At 36.7% G+C, this 22,332-nt stretch overlaps 1 protein-coding gene across 4 annotated transcripts in view; it reads left to right on the top strand.

Annotated features, from left to right (window-relative positions):
* The window catches only part of SHISAL1 (shisa like 1), a 103,709-nt gene that overhangs the window by 44,651 nt on the left and 36,726 nt on the right, over positions 1–22,332 (top strand). For all 4 annotated transcript variants that reach the window (XM_061472055.1, XM_061472054.1, XM_061472053.1 and 1 more), the window contains exon 2: positions 16,170–16,268. In XM_061472055.1, the coding sequence (XP_061328039.1) occupies positions 16,202–16,268 (67 nt within the window). In that variant the 5' untranslated portion in view covers positions 16,170–16,201. The remainder of the gene's footprint in view (positions 1–16,169; positions 16,269–22,332) is intronic.

A 22,332-nucleotide genomic window follows, 5' to 3' on the forward strand; every position in this document is an offset into this window, starting at 1 on the left:
TAATGACAAAATAATTTTTACCTTTTAAAAATTTACTTTAAAGGAGTGAGACATCAGAAAGGTCCAAGTTCAATAAAAGAAGTAGGATCTTTATCACTTTCAACCTGGCTCTCACTCTGTAAACACTGAACAGGGAAGACTGCATTAATACTCGTATATTGCAGTAGTATGACAGAGTTATACTTGTATAGGGGAGAGAGGGTGTGTTTACAATGACATGTCAACACTGTAGTGGTAATTATATGTTTCTGTTATACTTGATTATCATACTTGAGACCTAAGTTTTCCGTTGGTCATCTAGTGCTGAAGCAGCTGGATGGATAGATCTTTAGCCTGTGCAAAGCTGAAAAGTCGAAAGTACCGCTTAAGGCTGTTAGGTGCTCTCTGCAAACTGTTGTTAAATATATGGAAATTATCTGTATGCACACTTTCAAATTGAATTATGTTTGTAAGAGTGGAGAAAATGTTTGCACATTTGTGTTGTAAACCTGCTGATTTTCCTGGTGAAAAATGGATTTCTTTAATTATCTATTTACCTTTTTCCAAGTAAGAAAGTTCTGAAGTCTTGAAGTACTCTTTTTTTTTTTTTTCATATATATATATTATGGGTAGCTTTAGAGTGCATTAATTTTCTCTTAGCACTGAGCCAATGGGAAAATAACCAAGTTTATCTTCATATGAATGAACAATCTGAATGATGTTTTTGTATGACAGAACAGTATGAATTACACAGAATATACAAAGAGGTTTTTTTTCCAATATTAAATTTTATTGAAAGCAAAGAAGCTTTATCCTGTCTTTTAGTAGTAAACATAGCTGACATAAATATATGTGGTGTAGCATAAATACTTAAGTCTCATGATTTTTTTTTTCTCAGGGTAAAATAAACCTTTCCAGAATGTTTTTCATGTTCCAACTACAAAGGCAATTTGAAATATGATGCAAGGTGGATAAAAAAGTAGCAGGATAATTAGGTGCCACAGTGTAGTGTTGGCAGGTTGATAGATCCATTACGGTGGAAATGCTTTTGCTGTAATGCCCACTACGTAAATGCTTGTAATAAAACTACATTATTTTTAGACTTTTCTCATTGCATTCTCTCTCAAGTACAGACACACATACACATTTGTCTTTGTCTGCCTCTGTAAATGCTTTGCCAGAGACTTCCTTGCATGCTGTAACACCTACCTTTGTAGCCAGGAAATGCGCTGTAGGAGACCTCAATATTCAAGGGTTTTGTTTTTTCATGTACCATGCATGTCTCAGCTGGCTCCCTATTCTGTTTTTCTGTCATCATCTTGGAAATGCTGCTTTCTGGATGGCTAATAGCTTATTAGTTCAATGGGAAGTCTGAGTGTAGAAGAGATGGATAATTGGGATGCTTTTCCATGGTTATGAGACCAAGATGGAAGCTTTCACTAGTGTTCCTGGTGGCACTGATGTTTACTTTATCTGGGTATTTTCAGAGACCCACTGACATGCTTGTAAGCTGAGTAAGGCTGAGTTGTCTTCTGTTTTCCTCCATGCATAAGGCAAGCAACACAACCCAAACACTTGCCTCAGTTTAACTCTCAGCACTTTTGAGCACTGTTTTGCTTGGAAACATTTGTATGTGTACTTCTGTAGATCTGTGTTTTTAATAGTAATATTTTCTTTCAAAAACATGTTGATCACTGTTCCCATAGAAAGCTTGAAAATATCTGTGGGTAATGACACCAATATGACTGCCTGGATTTTTAATTGTAAATATTTTGTTAGCCCTTCGTGTGGATATTATTCTGAGCTGGCCCTATTATAGAGTTGCAATTGAGATAGTACTTTATTAACAGCCTGTTTCAAGTTCGTTGAGCTGATATCCCCACAGGTCTCTTAAGTGCATCTATTTGTCTTGTATTGCACACATTTAGCAGTCTGTCAGAGATCTTCAGAAGTTTGTGTATTACTTTCACATACATATCTGCTTTGGCTTTTCTTATTGCTCACTGGGTTGTAAACACTAATTGTCATATTTGTTTTCATTCCTAGTCAGTTCTTCCTTTTCTGCTTGCTTCAATAAACAAAGCCTTCTGGATTCCTTTATGGCTTGCTATATCTACTTGAAGATCCCTGGTATTTTTCTACTAGATAAACAAATAGGTTACTCTTTCATATGCATTAGCAGTTCTTAGATGTGTGCTTTTTTCAGCTTTTATCTTTATTAGTTATCAAATGACTGTGCCCTGCAAGGAAGCAAACTTTGATATTCAAGTTCTGATTGCTACCTCTTTACCTCCCTAAAGATTATCACTTCTTCAGATGAGCATTTGTCTCATCTCTGAGCATATTTTGCAATAGTCTTCGTTTGAAGAGCTTTTTTGTGACAAGGTTTATGACACTGGAAGGCAGTTACAGTGCAGATGAACCTTTACATGAAGGATTAAGCAGAAGTTGGTGCCTACAGTGCTGCGGTTTCAAGCTGCAAGTGTGATTAACTGAGAAATGTTTTCCTAAGTAAGATTTTTCTTAAATTCTTTCTTAATCAGTGCTATACCTCAAGGTAAGGTTTCTTTTGAGACAGAGGGAGATTTCTGTAAGGTAAAGTGGTTTTCCCAATTACTGTTAATTACCTTACAACACAAGCAAGGTGACGAATTGCATGACTTGCTTTGGAAATTGATATGTTCAAAATTGCCTACAGAAGCTGCTATGCTTTGAACTTATGAGGAAGATGAAATTATAGTTTTACCCTTTTTGTCTGGCATTTTCAGTATACAATTGAGGTGAAGACAGCGGGGGAGGGGGAAGGGCAGAGGGAGGGAGGTATGACCCAAAAAGCTTTGTGTAAGAGTAAATAGCTCTTTGCTGAAAGTATATCAGGTTAAGAATAGACCTCCTTTAAAGTGACCTGGATGGTGAATAGGGTTGGTAGGGTTTCTGAACTATTGTGATATACCTTCTGAAACAGTTTTTTAAGTTATGTAAATACCAATCTAATCAAAACCATTTTGAAACCATTTCTTTCTTCAAATTAATTGGTGTTTCAATACTTTGATTTCCAAAATCCATCTTTGAAATAAATATTATGATCCAAGCCTTATCAAAAGAGAATTCTAGTTTGCTAAACAAGCCCTTGAGTTTGAGTGATACAAGGTGTGCTCAACGGAGAATATTGAAAAATTCAATCTGTTTATTGGAAAGTGGGTTGCAAAAGCACGTACCAAATTAGCAGTGTTACAGTAAAGGAATATGAGCCCTTTTCACTGCAAGAATAAGAGAATGTTAAACTGGTCCAGTAGCTTTTACTATGTATTTACAACTAATCAATAGAAGTCATTGAGCTAAAAGATAGTCATGCTAATAAGAGCTCCAAAGGATAGTAGTCATTTATAAAAACAATAAACTGTGTAAGAATTCATAGTTGTTATAATTTTTTCTTCAAAACATTGTAAACCTCTAATGAAAGTGATATAGAAAGAATTTACCCCCAAGACAAATTTCTTCTTATGTCCACTTTCAAATATCTAGCAATCTCTTCTGCAGAAGGAAAACTGAGTTTGACCTGTGACTGATATGACAGTCAAATTTTCTGTAGGAATTTTACTGTAGCCTTTTCTAACCTACCGAAATATCCTCTGAAAATCTACCCTTAAGAAAAAAAACTTCTATTTTTTGCTCTTATATTGAAACTTTCGTCATTAACTTCAGTGTACTCAAGTTGGCATTAGAATTAAATTTCTGAATTAGTGACCGTATGGAAAAAAATTAAAGCATATTGTATGAAAAATGGTGTGACATTAAATAGGGTCAAATAGAAACAATTTTGCCTTTTCAAGGAGAAAAAAACCCTACATAACTGTTAAATCAACCCAGAATATTTCATTTGACCCAGAACAGTGTGTATTCATCTTGATCTATAAATTAGAGAGAAATAAAATGAACTTCTGGATGCTTCTAGAATAAATGCCTGAGGGTTTTTCTGTCATTGTTGCTCTCAAGTGTCTACATATAAAAATTAAACATTTCTCATTTTAGAAAACAGGCATTTTTAGCTGACTCTAAATAATTATTCTTGTTCTAAAACTTTATTTTTGGTGCATGCAGTATAATCAAAATGTTCTATTTTGATTTGCACCATGGACAAACAGGAAATTGTCTCTTTTCATCAAAGAAGACTTCATAAGAACAAGAACTTGTGTAAATTCTTACAAGTTAAATTACATGTGAAAGAAATTTAAACAACTGGCTTAGAAGAACAGAACTGAACTGTCTAGAATATATTCATCTGACAGTGCTACCAGTAAGCAGAAATCCAGGTTGATTAGTCTAAACAAACACCAGACAAGAAAACAAATAAAAAATGAGCTCTGTTGTGGTTCTAGTGATTAGTCTAATGCTTTACTTCTGCTACATTTAAATCTGTCACCAGTACAGATTTTCGAATGAGGCAGCAAGCTTAACAGTATCTCAATACGAAGAAGAGGCAGAAGAAACTCTCAAAATTCATGGAATAAGGTATCTGGCTTTTGAAAACTATGTAAACTGTTACTTGGGCAGATGATTTCCTGTAATGGGTAAGATTCCAATGCTTAGAAATTTTTCAGTATTGTGGCCAGGACAATAAAAATCTTTTCATTGTATTAGTATATGATGGATAAGATGCTAAATAAAATTATCTTTTTGTGTAAGACCTTGGATTGGCTAAGCCTTCTTAGCAGGCTGTGCTGATTGCTGCATTTTGCTGTAACTACAGATCTAGATAATTTTCTTAAAGCAAAACTTCATTAAAACATATTTGAATTTTTTTTAACTTAGTTGAAAAGGAGATCTGCAGTAGGTGCAAAAGCTGATGCTCTGACTATTCAAAACCCCTTGGAAAAGGCTGAAAAACCTCCTTTACCATTGTTGTGGTGCCTCAATAGCATGGTAATCCTAGAGGATTAAGGCAAAAGGGAGGTGACATAAATCATGCTGCAGTCTATGCTTACCCTTTTAACTGATGTTGAAGTCTAGATATTAAAGCATGAGGATTCAGGGGCAAGGAGTATTGTTCAAATACCACAAACCAAAGCAATGTGTTTAATAGCGTAGAAGACAATTGATTACCAAGAAAGCTGAGGAATGGACTGCTGACTGTTCTTTTATTTTTTATTTTCCTAGAAAAAATCATCTGTCACTTAACTTGGAGATGATGGGGAGGTAGAGGAAGATTTTGGAGACAGCTAGAAAGCAGAATAGAATTCAATAACAGGAAGGGTTCTTCAGAAGTCATCTAGTCATTTCTATTCTTACCATTTTGGCTGGAAAGACTAATTCATTACTTAAGCAGCTGGAGGAAACAGAATATGGGAAAGAATAGAATAAGGTTATACAGGAGGGGAGAAATCATGTTTGCATCTGCCTCCTATTTCATTATTTGGACAACCTCATTTTCCATTACACTGTCACTTAGTTTCTGTCTCATCCCCTCATTCGCCTCCTGAAATATTAGCCATCTTTCCCTCAACTTTTCCAGAGATGTCCCTGTGAGCTGTCATTACAGGTATTATAAGGAAGGCAGATTTTAAACCTTCTTTCTGCACTTGAAACCTCTTTATTTGAGGGAAGGCTGGAACTCATGTTTGGAATCTATAGCTGAAGTGAGCTAATCCTAAATATGAAAAGCCCTTCTGCTCTTAACAGACTCCATTAGATTCAGTTTAGCTACATTTGAGCTGTAAGGATTTCATAATATGGTATATTTTGGATATAATTTACTGTCCCAAGACACAGTTGATTGTCTGGGGTATATGACTTCATTCAAACTGACAAATATGTTACATAGTGGGCATCAAAGGCCTCATGGTTAGTGAAAAGAAAATCACTGTGGAATCAGCATCTGTGGAGGCTGCCAAAAGGATTGTATTCCTCTTAGGCAAGAGTGTCAAAAGCGTTTTGTTACAATATATGCAGTGTTTGAGAACAGAACTTAAAAAGGTATTAAGATACTAGGATTAAGGTAATACTCTACTTATAAAATTTGTGTGTATATTGTTCCCCCCACCCCCCCAACCCCACCCATGCTGTAGCACCAGGGTTTTTTGTTGTTTTTTTTTCCATATTTTCTATGATCAGATTTTATGATGTTTTCTGTATTCTCCATTCAAGCAAAAAAGCTAAACGAATCTGCATTACAAGATAATAAATTTGTCACTTAGCAATATGAAATTAGTTACATTTGTAAAGTACCCAAAAGACTGGGTCACTGGGACCAGGCTCTGAGAAAGTGTTCCCTGTTCCAGTAAGGGATTTGTTACATGGACTTTGATGAGATGCGTATGATGTGGTATTACTGCTGAGAGGAAATGCAGTTATTCAGCCAGAATTTCCAGAAGCAAAGCATCCCATTTTTAAAATTATTGTTGTGATTTAAAACTCTGCTTTCTTATTTAACTTTTTTAACATGTCCAAGTTGTGTCCTGGTCTTCACTATCTCTGAATGTGAGCATAATATAACCCTTCAAAGATATTTAAGCTTGTTTTTTTGCAAGGATGGTTAAAGTGATACTGGTATTCCTGTACGCTTTCATCACAATATTTCAATAAATTAAGGTGTGTATTTAATTATACAGAGTTTAAATAATTCCCTTTTAAGTTCTTTAGGTCAGAGACTTCGTAGGAGTATCTCAAAGATACAGTGGCTGGCATCTCGTTCCTGACAGAACATTTAAGTTCAAGACTTCTGACTGCAGCTTTCCAGGAGTACAGTTTGTGTGCACGATGTATGCCTGCCCACTGAGCATATACAAATAAATATTAAACAAAGTAAGCTATTTCTAAATGAACTGTAGTTCCAATCTGTAATTAATGCTTCTGGTACACTCCTGTATCTTGGCTCAACTCCACTGGTTCAATGACTAAATGGTGCTTGATGCTCCACTAGTGTGAGGTCAAGAAACAGGATTTCTGTGCAAATCTATATAAGTCTTCAAGTAGCTTCTCTTGTGTGCTATGCCACCTCTGTGCATAGCAAAAAATCTATATACCCAAGGTAGACATAAAATGAGCACATTTTACATCCTGTAAAACAAAGGTTGTGAAACAAAAGTTGGAGCCTGTGATGCCACCACCAGCAGCACAACTTTGTTCTGCCTGGTTCTGCAGTTCCAAAAATGCATGCTCAAACAGAAAAAAAGGACCATACACTGTTGAAAGCCACTTTTTTGTTGCTCTGCATGCCTTTTTTCCTTCTGCTTGGCAACCTCCTCATCCCTTGTTCTGATTACTAAAAATTGTCCTTTATTTTGTCCTGCAAGTATTTCTGATTAAGAGGAGAGGACAGAGGATTCACTAGCATTTTTCTTCATTCTGCTGCCTTGTAACTTTCAAAATTAAGTTCTTTTTAAGAATTTGGTGTCCTTGGGGCTCAAAAATTTAGGATTTTTAATTAGAAAGGCTATGAGCTAGAATGATTGCAGTAGCACAGAAATGTACTGCTCTTAAACCCAGCTTTTTAAATGTAGTCTTAAAGTGTATAGCAGTAAAAACATTTTCTGCTGCAATGTGAGGCTGGTGTGTTTAAGAGGAATGAGGCAAAAGAACAGATGAAAGAAGTTACTCCCATCTTCTACCATACAGTTTTTCACTCCAGCATTTGTAGATTCAAGGCTCCCACACAGTTTCCTTTTCCTTTAGCTGGTTCAGTGACAGCTCCTTATCCTGTTCTAGTCTGCTTTAAGAAGATCCTTTATTTGTGATGTTACTGAGAAACCATCCCGTACATGTAACATTTGAATATAACATCACAGATGTTTTAAGGAGGAAGGACATTTCTTTCTCATTTTACTGATAGGTGTTTTTCATCATTACTTTTAACGAAAGGACGAGAAAGATTTGACCAAAATATTTCCTGGAACCTGAAGAGTTATTTGCCTGTTGAGGGAACACTGATGGCTAGTTTCAGGTTTCAGAAGTAAAAGTTTTGCCTTTTGAACAAATTCATACAAGAGCCAACCCATGTCAGGAACAGTACCACCACTGCACATGTAGTGGTAGATTAGGTGCAGAATTTTGTCTGTTCACCCCAGGTGGCTACTTGAGCCATTTTGTTCCTCATTAGCCTTGTTGCTACCAGCATTAAAGGTATATAAACATTGCTGTAGTATAAAGACAGCTGAGATGGTTCTAGATGAACCTGCTTAAATATTGGAAGCAATCTTCATTTTTTCACAGGGTAGATGAGCCTACGCATCAGTCTGCACTAGGACAGTTAGTGTGCTTTCAGTCCACATTTAGAACCTGCTTGCAGTGCACATTGAGATGTTTTCCCTAGAAAAGCCAGAATAATGCTGTGAAAATACTTGTAGTGCAGATCCATCAATGTCAGGTAAGCTATACATTGTGTTGGCATAGCAAAATGATCCTCATGATGGAAAAAAAATTGAAAAATAAATTATTTTTGCTAGTCGAATTACAACTGTCTGATTCTTCCAGTACTGCTACGCTGATCAGGGGTTGTTGTACCCTTTCCTGACTTAGTTAACTGTGTCAGCAAATTTAGCTGGTTTTCCCATTGCCGGGAGAAGTATTAATGAGAATTCTTCATTCTTTTTAATACGATGTGTTTAAGTTAGTCTTTTTTTATGAGTTGACTAACTTTTGCTTAACTTGCTTTTCTCATGTTTTCACTTTTGAGCAAAATAACTTCTGAAACCATTTTACAAACCCAGAGTGATGGAAGGGTAGAAACCAATCTGTTTAGATACAGATAAAGATTAAAGATGTTCAAGAATGTGAGAATGAAATAAAATTTAGATGCCAACAGACTTTTCACAGGAAGGTTCATTTTTCAGAAGAGGCCATTTTGAAAGGAAATGTATCAAAAGTGTTCCCATAGAGACTACTATAGGTAGTTCTTAATAGCTAAATATATACCGCTGACAGTGTATTGGTGAAAACAAACATTTACTCACACTTATTTTTCACTAGATAAATTGTTGGTATATTACATTTTTTCTGAAGTGGATAATAAAAATACACTAGCCAGTGTTTACTGCCATATTTATAGATCTGCATATTCTCAGGGTTTAGAGCTATGCTGTAATAGATGAGTGATATTTGTCTATTAGATTTCAGAGATTTTTTAAATATGTCTATTATAAAACCTCTAATATTACCTTCATAACTTCTTTTATTTCTCAATATCGTATTTAAAATTACAGGGACAAACTGTTTCAAATAAACCAGTAGAATTTACTTTATTAATTAAAGACTTGTAAATTGTAATATTTTAAATCAAAGTACCTTTGCTCTGGTTCCATATTGAAAGCAGCTCAAAAACACAAGTTAAAGTTTCCCTAGAGGAGACCCCTGCATTTCTTAAAAGCTGAAATGATAACTTGATTAATAATAGAAATTTTTAATCACTTTAAAATGAACCCTGTCCTGCTTTCAAGCTCTCTGGAAAAAAATATTTCAAAGCTGTGTATGTTTCCTTATAATTCCTGCCTTATGGGAGTCCAAGAGTGTTCATAATTTCAGAGTCAAAATCCAGTAGTTTAAGATTACCTTTTTCCATGAATAGACCTGACTTGATAGTTTAATTGTTTAATTTTACCAGATTCTTAATTCTTTAAGGAAGTGCTCATTTCAGCTCATGCAGCAGACTAATGTTAGAAATTGGTTGCACAAAATCACTCAGCTGCCTTGTTTGATTATTTGTTTGTAATCCAGGTATGCACCCAAACTGAGTTTAGTTCATTAAAAAGAAGAGTTCTAGATGAGTACCACAAACCTTTGTCAGCTGCCTACATTCGTGCTGATACAGTACATGCAAATGAGTAGACATGGATATTTCAGTCTCTTAACAAAACTAAGTGGCATTCAGAGCATTGGGAAAGGCTGCAGCTCTTGGATGCAGAAGAAATTTTGCTTATGAGGAGTGAGAAAGTTGCTGTTAACTTGTAGCTGAAGTTAGTTACCAGTGTCAGTAAATCATCGCAACTTCCACCCCTGAAAGTGTTCAAGGCCAGGTTGGATGGAGCTTTGAGCAACCTGATCTAGTGGAAGGTGTCCCTGCCCATGCCAGGGGGGTTGGAACCAGATGGTCTGTTGGTTGGAACCAGAAGGTCTGTTCCAATTCAAACCATTCTGTGATTCTATGATTTCTACATAGCCAACAGTCTTCCCAAGGTAATTTAGATATTTTTCCCCAAAAAGAGATCTAATGTCCACAGTGAAAGGCCAGTTGTAGGACAGACAACAACCTGAAATTTTCTGACCTTCATCACCAATAAATCCAGAAAATCCTTCCAAATACAAGTGTGGCATGAATTGCACCAAAAAATTGATTAGATTAAGTTTATTTGCACTTCAGCTACATTATAGTAATATCTTTAACACCTTTAGTTTTGCTATAGAGGCAGGAATTTGATTGTCAATAAAGACTTTGTGCTGCCTTAGAGAAGTCACTCTTGAGTAACTTTTGTGATTAAAAGCTCTGAATGTACCAGTGGTTCTCTAAAATGAATTCTCTTGTAGTAAATGAATCCTTCTGTATCGGATTCTACTGCACAGTGTACTGCGTAGTCAGGGTAGGAACTGCTAAAATCCATTTCCAACTTGCATGTGTATGATGTGGCTATCAGGATGTAGTTGTAGGACAGGTTGCAATGGCTGGTTAAAGTGCTGGTGGAAAGGAAAAAGAGTAAAAGAAGCAGGAGATGCATGAGCAGCTTTGACAGCTGTCACTTGTAGCAGTACAGGTTTCTTGGCCTTGTCCAAAATAACAGCTATATATTGCTTCAAGTTCACAAGATGGTCTTCAGGAGGTACTTAATAGCTTTATCTTTTTGGATTCATGCATGTTGTCTCTTCATAACTGGAGAATAGCTGGGGAAAATAATAAACATGCAGAGGGTGAAATAAACCGAAGTAGCTTATATTTTCAATTTTAAAATTTATAAAATATGGGTGAAAAATGTCATGGTTGCAAGTTAGTGTAATATAAGTTTGTTTGTCTAGCAATACTAAAACCCTAACTGTAATGCTTTATATGCAGCTCTGTAGAGCCTCTCGCATGCTTACCTTCAAGCATATGTGTATTAAAATATTTTTAAGGAAGAGACACTGAGTAATGTTAATGACACACTACAAACCAGAAGGTTTTCTACCAACAGTTTCTTTTCATAGGTTGTTTCAGTCATTTCAAATAAGACAACTGTCAGCAGAAAACTAGTATCTGTTTTTCATAAACATATTCTTGAGGTAATATTCTTGAGTGTGAAATGACATGTTTTCTTAATAATCAGGTTTTCTGTCATGCAATTTACATTTACAGTAAGATTGTAATTTCATTATAATAACATTCAGGAACTCATACTAAATGCATTTTTAAGTCTACTTTAACATGAGAAATGAAGAGAGCTGAGATAGAATTTAAGTTTGAATCACAGCCTTCTTGTTTCTATCCAATTTTAAACAGCTTCTTCAATCATTGTGGTTGTCTCTGCCATATTATTCGTCCCCTCACTGATGGCACAATGCAACCTGTTTTGCTTGTTTTCTTCAGATGAGCAAATGGGTTGAGAGGAGGCCACTTCCCTGCTGGTGATTCTACTTGTCCCAGCAAAGTAGGAAGTACAGCAAAGCTAATGTGTCTGAGGTTAGTGAGGATGTTTTCCAGGAGGAAAGTGGGGAATAAGAGATTATGGAAATCTAGAGCTTTTCTAGGTATCACTTAATCGTAACTGTGAAAGATGACCATGTCCCAAGAGATGGAGAAGCGGAGGGAAGCCCATCACTGTGATTGCTGTTGTGGCTCCCAGGAGCAGGTCACTGGTGCTTGCTGAGATTGGAAGGCATGCTGGACATTATTGTGAAAAGGCGGATTCATCCTCAGTTATGTCCCATGTGGCAGTACGCTTTTTACCTGTATAGTTGTATCTATACATGTAGATATACCTATCTTGGTAAAACAGTTATATACCTATGTATCCTTTCGTTAACTATGAGAATTGGCAGAAGCTCTATGGCTCTATGCAGTTACGCAATGCTGTCATTTTATTTACCTTGGAAGAGTCTGCAGCTATTGGGATATTTTTTAGGACCTTCTGGCACTGAGCAAATACAAGCAGCTGAAACTGCAGTGACACTAAATTTACGTGAACAACCTTGCCATAAAATGTAGAGCCAGATTTAAGAGAAGGCATAAGAGGTAGAGCAAATAGGTTTTTTAAGGGAAGATTGTAAGAGGTGGACGTTGTTTTCAGACTAAGAAAAGGCTGAGTGAAGATATGATAGCATTTCTTGTATTTATTACTCAAGGACTGATGCAGAGAGGTGAAACCGATGCATCTGTAGGTAAATTGTTCTCCAGTTCTACTGGGGATAGAATGGGTTTGAATCAAAGCAAAGGAATTGCAAGTTAGACACAGGAAAACCTTTCTAGCCATGAGGTTAGAGAAACACTGGAGAGGAATTGCCTGAGAAGGCTAGAAAACCCCTCCTATTGTGCAGATTCTGTGAACTTCTGCTAAGAATGCTTTAGATGTACTTAGTCCTGCGACAGAAAGATGGATCAAATGATCTCTTGAATTGCTTTATTTTCTGTTATTCTATACAGAGGTACTTTGTGAAGCAGTGCTGGTGTATTTAATAAATTCTCCTGCTAGCTCCTTTTGCTCTTTCTCATAGCCAAAAAATGCAAAATGTGCAATGTTTTTCAAAAATCTTTTCTGCACTTAACTTTTATTTTACTTCAAAGTGAAGGGAAAATTATTTCTACATAAAAATCTTGCCACATGAAATGGCCCTTGGCAGTTTTTCTTTCCAGTGATTCACTGATTTCCTTCAAGAAAAGACAGGTAGATAAAACTATAAGGATAACCAAAGCAATGTACATGGCAGCAGAGTAAGCGCTAAAATGTCATGGTGTGTAAGTAAAAAGGAAGATCTGGCACAGCGATCTGATACGTGTATCTGGTCCCTGCAACTAGTCCATGGTGAGGAGGGAGGTTGAAGGCAAATGAGTTCAGTTTTTGTAGTGGTAGTGAGAAGTTAAGCTGCAATTGCAGACTTTTCATTAGCAAAAACAAAAGCCACCCCCCTGCTCTGTCTCTTATTAATACCTGTCCTCCTTGATCATAACATTACAGCACCTTGCCTTTGAATGTTTTTCCTTTTGAGTCATTCACTGTTCACCTTCTGCAAGGAAAAGCAGTATTCCTAACATAATCCTTATTCCACAAAAAGATAGCAAAGCAATTAAAAACAAAAAAGTAAGGACCATTTTTTCTATTTCACAGTAGATACGTTGAAACACAGGGTGAAAAAAAAGCCTCTAAAATTGTGATTCCTCAACCATTTCTTTTAGTCTACTTTATGATGTAGCTGCAAAGATATTCATGATAGCCAGCAGAAGGGAGGAGGTGGTGTGAGGCTTGGAATCCGGATGGATATGGTAAAGGATGGACATACTCCTTCCCTTCACAATGGCCACAAATAAGCTTAAAATAGGGAATTAAAAATTCAAATAAATGCATTAGACCACCCTTCTAACTGCTGGTTACAGACCTAGAAAGACAACCTGATCTCTTAGCCTCCAGACTGCCAAATTTCCTCTAAAACAAAACCAAACCAACCAAACAACAAACCAAGCAAACAAAAACCCAGCACAACCATACCTATTTTATTTCTTTCAAATTTAATTCTCTAATTTTAAAATGTCCTGTCAGCCTTGAATAATAATAAACATTTAAAAAAAAAACTAATAATCAGCTAAATCACTGCTAAATACTATGTTCCTGCCATCTTTATTCTGTAGCCTAGCATTAAAACATACTTTCTATGATCTAGACACTTTCTTCTAGCCTGTCACCTGTTTTCCTTCCTGTCTCTTTGACCTGGATGATTGAGCTCTAATAGCTCAGAGACATCCTCATGGTACTGCCCTAAACATAACTGCTTTAGTCAGATAACAGCATGTAAAAAAAGTATTTTTAAATGGTCAAGTAGTGAATGGTTTGTTGTATCTTTGTGCTCCATAAAATCATAATATTCAGTTTAATGACCACTGAAGAAGTAGTTATAAAATTGAGCATTTCCCTATCATCGCAAATACACATATATATGTATACATCTACACAGATTTTGTCATCTTCCCAGCCTTTGATGTGTAGCTGTAGTGTCCCAGTATCTTGCTCTGATCTTCCCAGCTGGCACTTAATAAAAATACAAGCATCACAAGACTTGGATTAAAATGCCAATTTAATTATTACCAGTTCCATTGGACATAATTGAATAAATCTTCCCGTCCCTGAAAACCTTCTAGATTTCTACATACAGGACTGATTTAAAAATTACCAGTAAGGCTGTATTGTACTCAATTACTAGGAAGACTGTACTTTGCAAAAAACTTGCATCTTATTTCCAGTCTAAGTTAGTCTTCCATAACTGAAATGCTTTTTTATTTTTGTTTTTTTCCCATCATTCTTATTGCCTGGCCAACTGTATGTTACTAAGTGAGATATTTGACAGAAATTTATTATTGCTATCTTTAAGCTACCTTCATCAACAACCACACTGAGAGCAATGAAATTTACTTTACCATAAGGCCACAGTGATATGCGCTAATTCTATTAATCCTTAATTATTGATTGGATTCTATATTAACCATTCTATTGACTTTCTCTAGATCCACATCATGCTCACAAGCTTCTAATTCCTTGGATTATTTCATTTATATCCTTAGGTTTCTTTAAACCCTCTGAAAGCTGCCACAGTTTCCCAACAAGCTGAGAAAAGAAAATATGTATGTTCCCCAGCCAGCTCTTCTAAAAGAACTGGATACAAATTACACAGACTTGCAAATATCAAATTCGTGTCATTCTAATTATTCTTGATGTGGAAATATTTAATAGTCTCAGTTATACCCAACATCTGTGTCTTCCCAGATACACAACAGAAGTGCTTATTGATCTCTTTTTAATTAACTGTTACTAAAGCCAACATTTCCCTCTAGTAATGAATTGCTATCAGAATTTCTGCAGCTTTGGCATACTCAGGAAAAAAAAAACAAACAGCAAAACAACAACTTATTGCTTTTATTCCTAACAATATTGGCAGTACCTTGTTCTTTGTATCTGTTTTTCTTGATTAAACTCCTGCATTCTTAACCTCTGGCTTATATTCAATATCACTGGGTTTTATGCAATTCTAACTTTGTCTGCTTGGTGTTTTAATTAATATGATATTCCTTTTGAAGAAAGGTGGCGGCTTTTTCAAACAGGATTAGTGACTGAAGAAATATTCTTAATTAGCATTCATAGTTTTCTGCACTTCCACTCCATCCCCTGATGAGCTTATGCCTTCTAATTGAATTATTTTAAAGCTGAAAATACAGTGGTTTGGATCATAGAATCATAGAATCACAGAATCGTTAGGGTTGGAAAGGACCTTAAGATCATCAAGTTCCAACCCCCCTGCCGTGGGCAGGGACACCTCACACTAAATCATATCACCCAAGGCCTCATCCAACCTGGCCTTGAACACTGCCAGGGATGGAGCATTCACAGCCTCCCTGGGCAACCTATTCCAGTGCCTCACCACCCTAACAGGAAAGAATTTCCTCCTTACATCCAATCTAAACTTCCCCTGTTTAAGTTTTAACCCGTTACCCCTTGTCCTGTCACTACAGTCCCTAACGAAGAGTCCCTCCCCAGCATCCCTATAGGCCCCCTTCAGATACTGGAAGGCTGCTATGAGGTCTCCACGCAGCCTTCTCTTCTCCAGGCTGAACAGACCCAACTGTTATCTGCAAGCATAGTTTTTCTGAATGTAGGTTACAGGGGAGGTGTGAAAATCCAATAAGTACTTTATATGATTTATCTCAACTCTGGGCTAATGAAAAGTATGTACATAGCTGTAAATATTAATGAGAAATTAATTTTAATGAAATCATAGAGAATTTATTTAAGTCCAGAAAAAAAAAGTATGGGATTTTTGGGTTGGGTTTTTTTTTCTTCTTCTGTTTTTTTTTGGGGGGGGGGGGGGGTTGTGTTTGTTTTTTTGTTGTTGTTGGGTTTTTTCTTTGTTTTGTTTTCCTTATTTTGGGAAGCCATCTCTTTTTTCCAATGCTTTGTGGAGGAGTAAAATCTTGAACAATGAAAGTGAGATGAAACAAACACCTAACAGTGAATTTGCATCTTTTCAAACAGGTAATTCTCTAATGGATCAATGAAGGCCAACGATGACAAGTTGTGGTCAACAGTCCTTGAATGTGCTGATGGTTCTGCTTTCATTACTCTTGTCAGCAGGTAACTTTCATACTTTGAATTTATCTTTCACCAGTATGTGCCACAGGGAAAAATTAGTTGCAACTTAATACTGGGCTCCTATAAAACAAACAAGATTGTTAACTAAGTAATGCATAAATAAAGCCTCTTTGTATTTAAAAACTGGAAGCTGGAATTTGAAATGCAATAGAAATTTAAGAAGGAAAAGGTGGTGGGACACTGACATGGCAAAGCAGGCTGAAAATTTAAAAGAAGCAGTTCTGATATGAGCTAATTTTTCAGCTCATCTAAAAGAATAAAGCAATCTCAACCACCATACTATCCACTTGCTTTGCTAAATAGCAATCTATTGGAAGCAGAGCAAGGTGATTTTATGCATATGCATTCAAGAGTATATAAGCATGTGAAGGATTGAACTTGGAACCTTGGCAGCTGTCGAGGTGAATACATTTTAGATACAGTGTAACTTGTAATACATTTAGATACAATGTAAATGTTATTGTAATACACTGTAACTTGAAGCACATTTAGCTACAATGTAACTAACAACATAATAATTATACATGTTAATACGATGTAACTTGTAATGCATTTAGCTACAATGTAACTTAACTATTATGTATATTTAAAAGAAAAAGGCATGACAACATGATATGTAAATATTATGTTATTTTCTTGAAATCTAAAAAAGTGGCTGGACTAGGGAGCAATTCCAGCAGTTTTTTTCCTGATGCTTAGATCTGCCCTAGGTGTTTGCTACTAGCACACAGAAAAGATTTGTGCAGAAAACTGTCATTTGTTATATTGAGAGTTAGTTGACTGCTGTGACTATTAGTTGTATTTATTAATCACATGTTATTTATGGCATTAAGGTTTTCTGTAATTGAGTGAATATTTTTCTAAAAAAAATAAAAATAGCCCAAATGGATTTGATCTTGTGAGTTTTTAACTGTAAGTACAACCTCTTTTATCCTCAATTCTTGAAGCACTTTTGATCCCAGAAGATTGTTTTTCCCATCACTGTTCCTTATTCACTTCTACTACATTGCATACCTAACCACCACACCAAAACCTTTACCAGGTATTATGCATCTTAAAGTATCCTTGTGCTCCAGAAAAAGGTATTAGTACTTTGTATGCAGGGTTAGATTCTTGTCAATTAGTTCAAGTGTGAGTTTTGTTGTCACAGTCTCATTGCTTGTTTAGAAGCATTCAAGTTGATTCTTGCTAATGATAGGTCATTATTTGGCTGTAACTGCCACACTCCTTTTGATAACAGGGTTATAATATTATCAAGTAGACTAATCTTAAAACACTATTTTCCTTTAGAGTCCTTCCACTGATGCCCCTATGTATGGCTTTGTATCCCTAGTTGTGTAACTACACTCCTCCACTAATGGAAGCAGTCACAGGGGTTATACCAGCTTCTTCGCTTTTTTCCAGGTTAAAGTCAGTTCAGAAAGTTATTCCCCTGGTTCATGAATGAAGTCAATTATTCAGGAAGACTTCAGTAAATGTATCCCAGTGATCAAACATCGCAAAACTTCTCCAGCTGCTCCAATCCCTTTTGTTCATTTCTGTTAAGTTTTTATACCTTTACTACCCTTTATAGGGGACTTAACTAGAGACCTCCCGAGACCCCACTTCTCAACCGTTTTCTTCAAGATGATATAAATACCTATCTTCCAGTTGAATGGGACACTATGATTACATCCTGTGTGCAAATAAAAGTAGTCAGCTGCTGATATATATACATACTTGTATATAGGCACCTATTCCTGATACAACCCAAACATAAACCAGTGTTTTGGGTTTGGTTTTTGTTTGTTTGTTTGTTTGTTTGTTTGTTTGTTTGTTTCTCCTCTTAGAAGAGAAGTACTGTCTCTGAAGTACTATTTGAAACTGCTGTTTCTATTGGAAGCTACTCTCTCTGAAATAATACGGACATGACTTTGAGCTGAAATGCAAATCTACTGGCAAGACTCCTTCTGAGTTCTCTAGATTTAGACTTAAGTCTATAAGGTCATGCTTTACTTCCAAGTCTTTGATACACTAAGATTCACAGTCTTAATACTAAATTTCTAAAATCTGTATGCATGGCTGGAAATCGCACTTAACAATTGGAGGTGTAACTTTCATTCGCTCCACAAACAGAATGAAAGTAAAGGCATGAGTAACAGAAAAGTTCCCAGGGCAGCTGTTCTCAAGAGTCCAGTCTTCATAGTGTTAGAAAAGGAGAGAAGCAGTGGAGCAGAGGTGTGGTCAGATACCAAGGTCATGGCTCACAATGAGGTTGCAGTTTGGCAGCTTTAGCTGTGCTTTTAGGGAAGAAATGCACTTTTCTGGCTAGAATGATCTCAGAGCAGGGACAAATAAGACTGAAAAGAAAGGTTTCAGTTCAGAACAGGGAGGCCATGGCTTCATTTGAAAAAAAAAAAAAAGATGAAATTGGATTGAGAGTACTGAAACTTCAGACTGATTTTATTTCAGTACCATAAATGGTGTGCATTTTTAGGATTTGTGAAAACTTAACAGTTGTAATAGCTACACAGGAATGTGAGAGGAGCAGCATGCAGTCATGCCAGATGAATAACCCTTCTGACCATTAACTCTTAGATTTGTTTTGCAGTAATGTTCATCCTTACATTCACGTAATGGATTGAAACACATTCGTAAAAACAGGGATGACAGCAAGGCTTATATTAACAAGCAAAAATTGTCAGATTATTTGCACATTACAGTATTTTTTCTTTGAAGTCAGAAATGAGAGTTCATAGAGCAGAATTAGCAAGAGGCTCTCAAATGATTGGCATTGTGTGAAGTATATTGCATGCAAGTGAATATTTTTGTGGATCCATATGGAAAGTTTATACAGACCAGCCGTTCTGAAAGCTTTGGGGCTTTAAAAATTTAGTAGCTAAATTAAAAATTTAATCAACATTATGCATATCCGTAACTGTGAACACAGAGGGAAGTAACAGTTTGATGTGCACTGGCTGTTTATTTTTTAAGGTAGAGTAGATAAATACTACAATGAGCTTTAATCAGTCTTTTGAAGCATGGCAGACTATCGTCCTCTCAAAATTAGTAGGAACAGATACAGGCATCCATATCACTGACCTGTTTAATAATATTTTTTAAAACTAATATGAGAATTTGCACTTGCAGCTCCACTTCAGAAACAGCTGCCATCTCTGCAACAGGCAACTTAAGAGCTTTTCAGGTACAATACTTTCGCATGTAGAAATAAGGCTTTTTAATCCTCAGGATTTAAGTAAAGTTATTTTCAGGAAAAATACATTAAAAAACCTACTTTGTTTATTGGGTCTTTGATTCTCAGAGAAGGAAATACAGCAAGTAAAATTACACGGGTTACAATAAACTAATAGGTTTTTTTTTCACTGTGTACTAGGTCTGGATGGTGTGGGGTTAATTTTTTTCAGGGCAGCCCAAATGGCGCTGTCTTTCAGATTGGTGACCAAAACAGTGCCGGTAACACATCAGTAATTTTGGTACTGCTGAACAGTCCTTACACAGGGCCAAAGCTGCTTCTGTTTCTTATTGTGCACCCCAGTGAGGAGGCTGGTGTGGGCAAGAGCCTGGCAGGGGACTCAGCAGGCACAGCTGACCCAAACTGGCAGAAGTGATATTCTGTAACATGTAACAGCACGTCAGCAATAAAACTAGGTTGGAGTTCATAAAGAAATTGTTCAGGGACTGGTTTGGCTATCAGTCTGCTGGTAGTGAGCGAGTGCTTTGGCATCACTTCTGGGTTGGTTGGTTTTTTTTTTTGGGGGGGAATGGGGGTTTATTGTTTTGGGGTTGTTCGGGTGGTTTTCCTTTTTCATTTATTAAACAGTCTTTACCTCAACCTCCAAAATTTCTTGTTTTGCCCTTCTGATTCTCTCACCCATCCCACTGGGAGGGGGAGTGAGCAAGGAGCTGTGTGGTGTTTAGCTGCCTACTAGGATTAACCCACCACACACTCTCTACCAAATTCAGACTGTAACTCAGTCATCATGTTATGCTCTTATTTGTGCATTTATTTTCATCACTGACATACATTTTACTATATAAGGATTTACTTAGGGCATTTTATTACAGACATCACTCCTCCTCTGACCTGACATTATCTTCATTCTCCTTTCATTCTGCAGTAATCCTTCCCCCAGTTTCATCCCCAAAGAAGTCTGGGGTTTGTTTTCCTTTTAGAATAGACAAAGGACCCATCTAGAAATTGGGGGTCAGTTTCCATGTGCTGTGAAGAAAACCACTTTGTGGTGATGAGCAAGCTAAATTTCTTAGGGTCCTATAGTCCTGTAGTGCATTCTTACAATACAATATCTCTCTCAGACCACTGAATAATTACAGAATTATTGATGGATTGATTGATTGATTCAGAATTTCGGAAGTATTGTTTGCTTATGAAACAGAAAGAATGAGTTTTAATTCTCATAAGATGCACTAGATGTATATACAGGTCAGGAATAACCTTTCAGGACTGCTGTTCACCTGTGCCAGCTTAACAGTCTTGAAAAAAAGTTATGATTCTGTCGATAGCCGCATGATAAAATTTGTGTTACGCTCCATCTATCAAAGAAGAAAACTTTCTTCCGTAGGAGCAGCTGATATAATCAAAGTGCAGGTACTCCAACTAAGAAGGTGTAAGTCAGGATGGCTAAAACCTGAGAACTGTCAAACTGATCAGATCAGTAATATTTTCTCTGTGGCTGCAACTGAAGTAGTACATACATTAAGCCATCTAATTCTGCTAAGAAATCTGTAGGTTCAGTGAAAGTTATCTTTCGGCTGGATACGGAGAACACCAGAGAAGGTGGGGAGAAAAAAAAACAAACACAAATGGTTCCTGTTGATAGAGAAGTGAGAAGAGTGGCTGATGTGCCATAGGGTTGTGCTGCTACCCAGAGGGACCTGAACAGGCTGGAGAAATGGGCTGACAGGAGCCTTATGAAGTTTAACAAGGGGAAGTACTAAGTCCTGCATTTTCTGGTGGAGTAACAGTGTCAGGCACCAGTATATGTCGGGGGCCAGCTGCCTGGAAATCTCTTTGTCTTTGTGGCTCCTTTAGTAGAATTACTGCCAGCAGGTCAAGGAAGGTGATGGAGCTACTAGAAAGAGTTCAGTAAAAATGTACCGAATGATGAATGTTACTGGAGCATCTCTGATATAAGTAAAGGCTGAGAGGGCTGGGACTGTTCAGTATCAGGGAGAATCTTACCAATGTGTGTAAAGACCTGAAGCAGAGATGCAAAGAAGATGGACCCAGTCTCTTTTGTTTAGTGCTCAGTGACAGGACCAGAAGTAATAGGCACAAACTGAAACGCAGGAGGTTCCTTCTGAGCGTCAAGTAACAGTTTTTTCACTGTGAGGGTGACTGAGCACTGCCACAGGTTGTCTAGGGTGGTTGTAGATCTCCATCCTTGGAGAGAATTCAAAAGCCATCTGGACAAGCTTCTGGGCAGCAGGCTTTAGGTGACCCTACTTGAGCAAAGGGGTTGCACCAAATGACCTCCCTTCTAACTGCAACCACTGAGGTTTTTTGAAACTTAATCCTGGAACACTTTCTTTGTTGTAATGTTAATTAAAGAGGGGTGCAGGAAAATAAGTACTTGTTCAAACAAATATATGTTCATGTGATTACATGTTTTGAGGATTTTTCAATAGAGTTGGACCATGCAGATCCTGTTGCAAGACTTACAGAGGGTTTTGGAAACCTAAGTCTAAAAGACAATTTCTTTGCTGATTATAGCATTCACAGATTTGGAAAACACATTTTTTTCCAGGCAGGCCAAAAACACATATGTAACTAGTTTTCTCAGTATCTATCTTCCTTTAGAAAGAGCATACTCCTAGTACTTTCAGTTCCTGAATGAATGAATCTACAAAAGGATTTTCTCTTTTGTTAATGATGACAGATGTGTATTGTGTGCATGCAAATGTGTGTGTGTGTATATATATACACACATATATATAAATGCAAAACATTTATAATAGTTTTCATTTTGTTTTGTGTTGTGCTCTATACACACAAATAAAGAAGTAATCTCCAAGGTCACAATCTTTA

Source organism: Pezoporus flaviventris, unplaced genomic scaffold, assembly GCF_033815535.1.
Source record: "Pezoporus flaviventris isolate CSIRO_AGI_PZ_B2104156 unplaced genomic scaffold, CSIRO_AGI_Pfla_v1 ptg000070l, whole genome shotgun sequence".
In the NCBI taxonomy this organism is placed as follows: domain Eukaryota; kingdom Metazoa; phylum Chordata; class Aves; order Psittaciformes; family Psittacidae; genus Pezoporus; species Pezoporus flaviventris.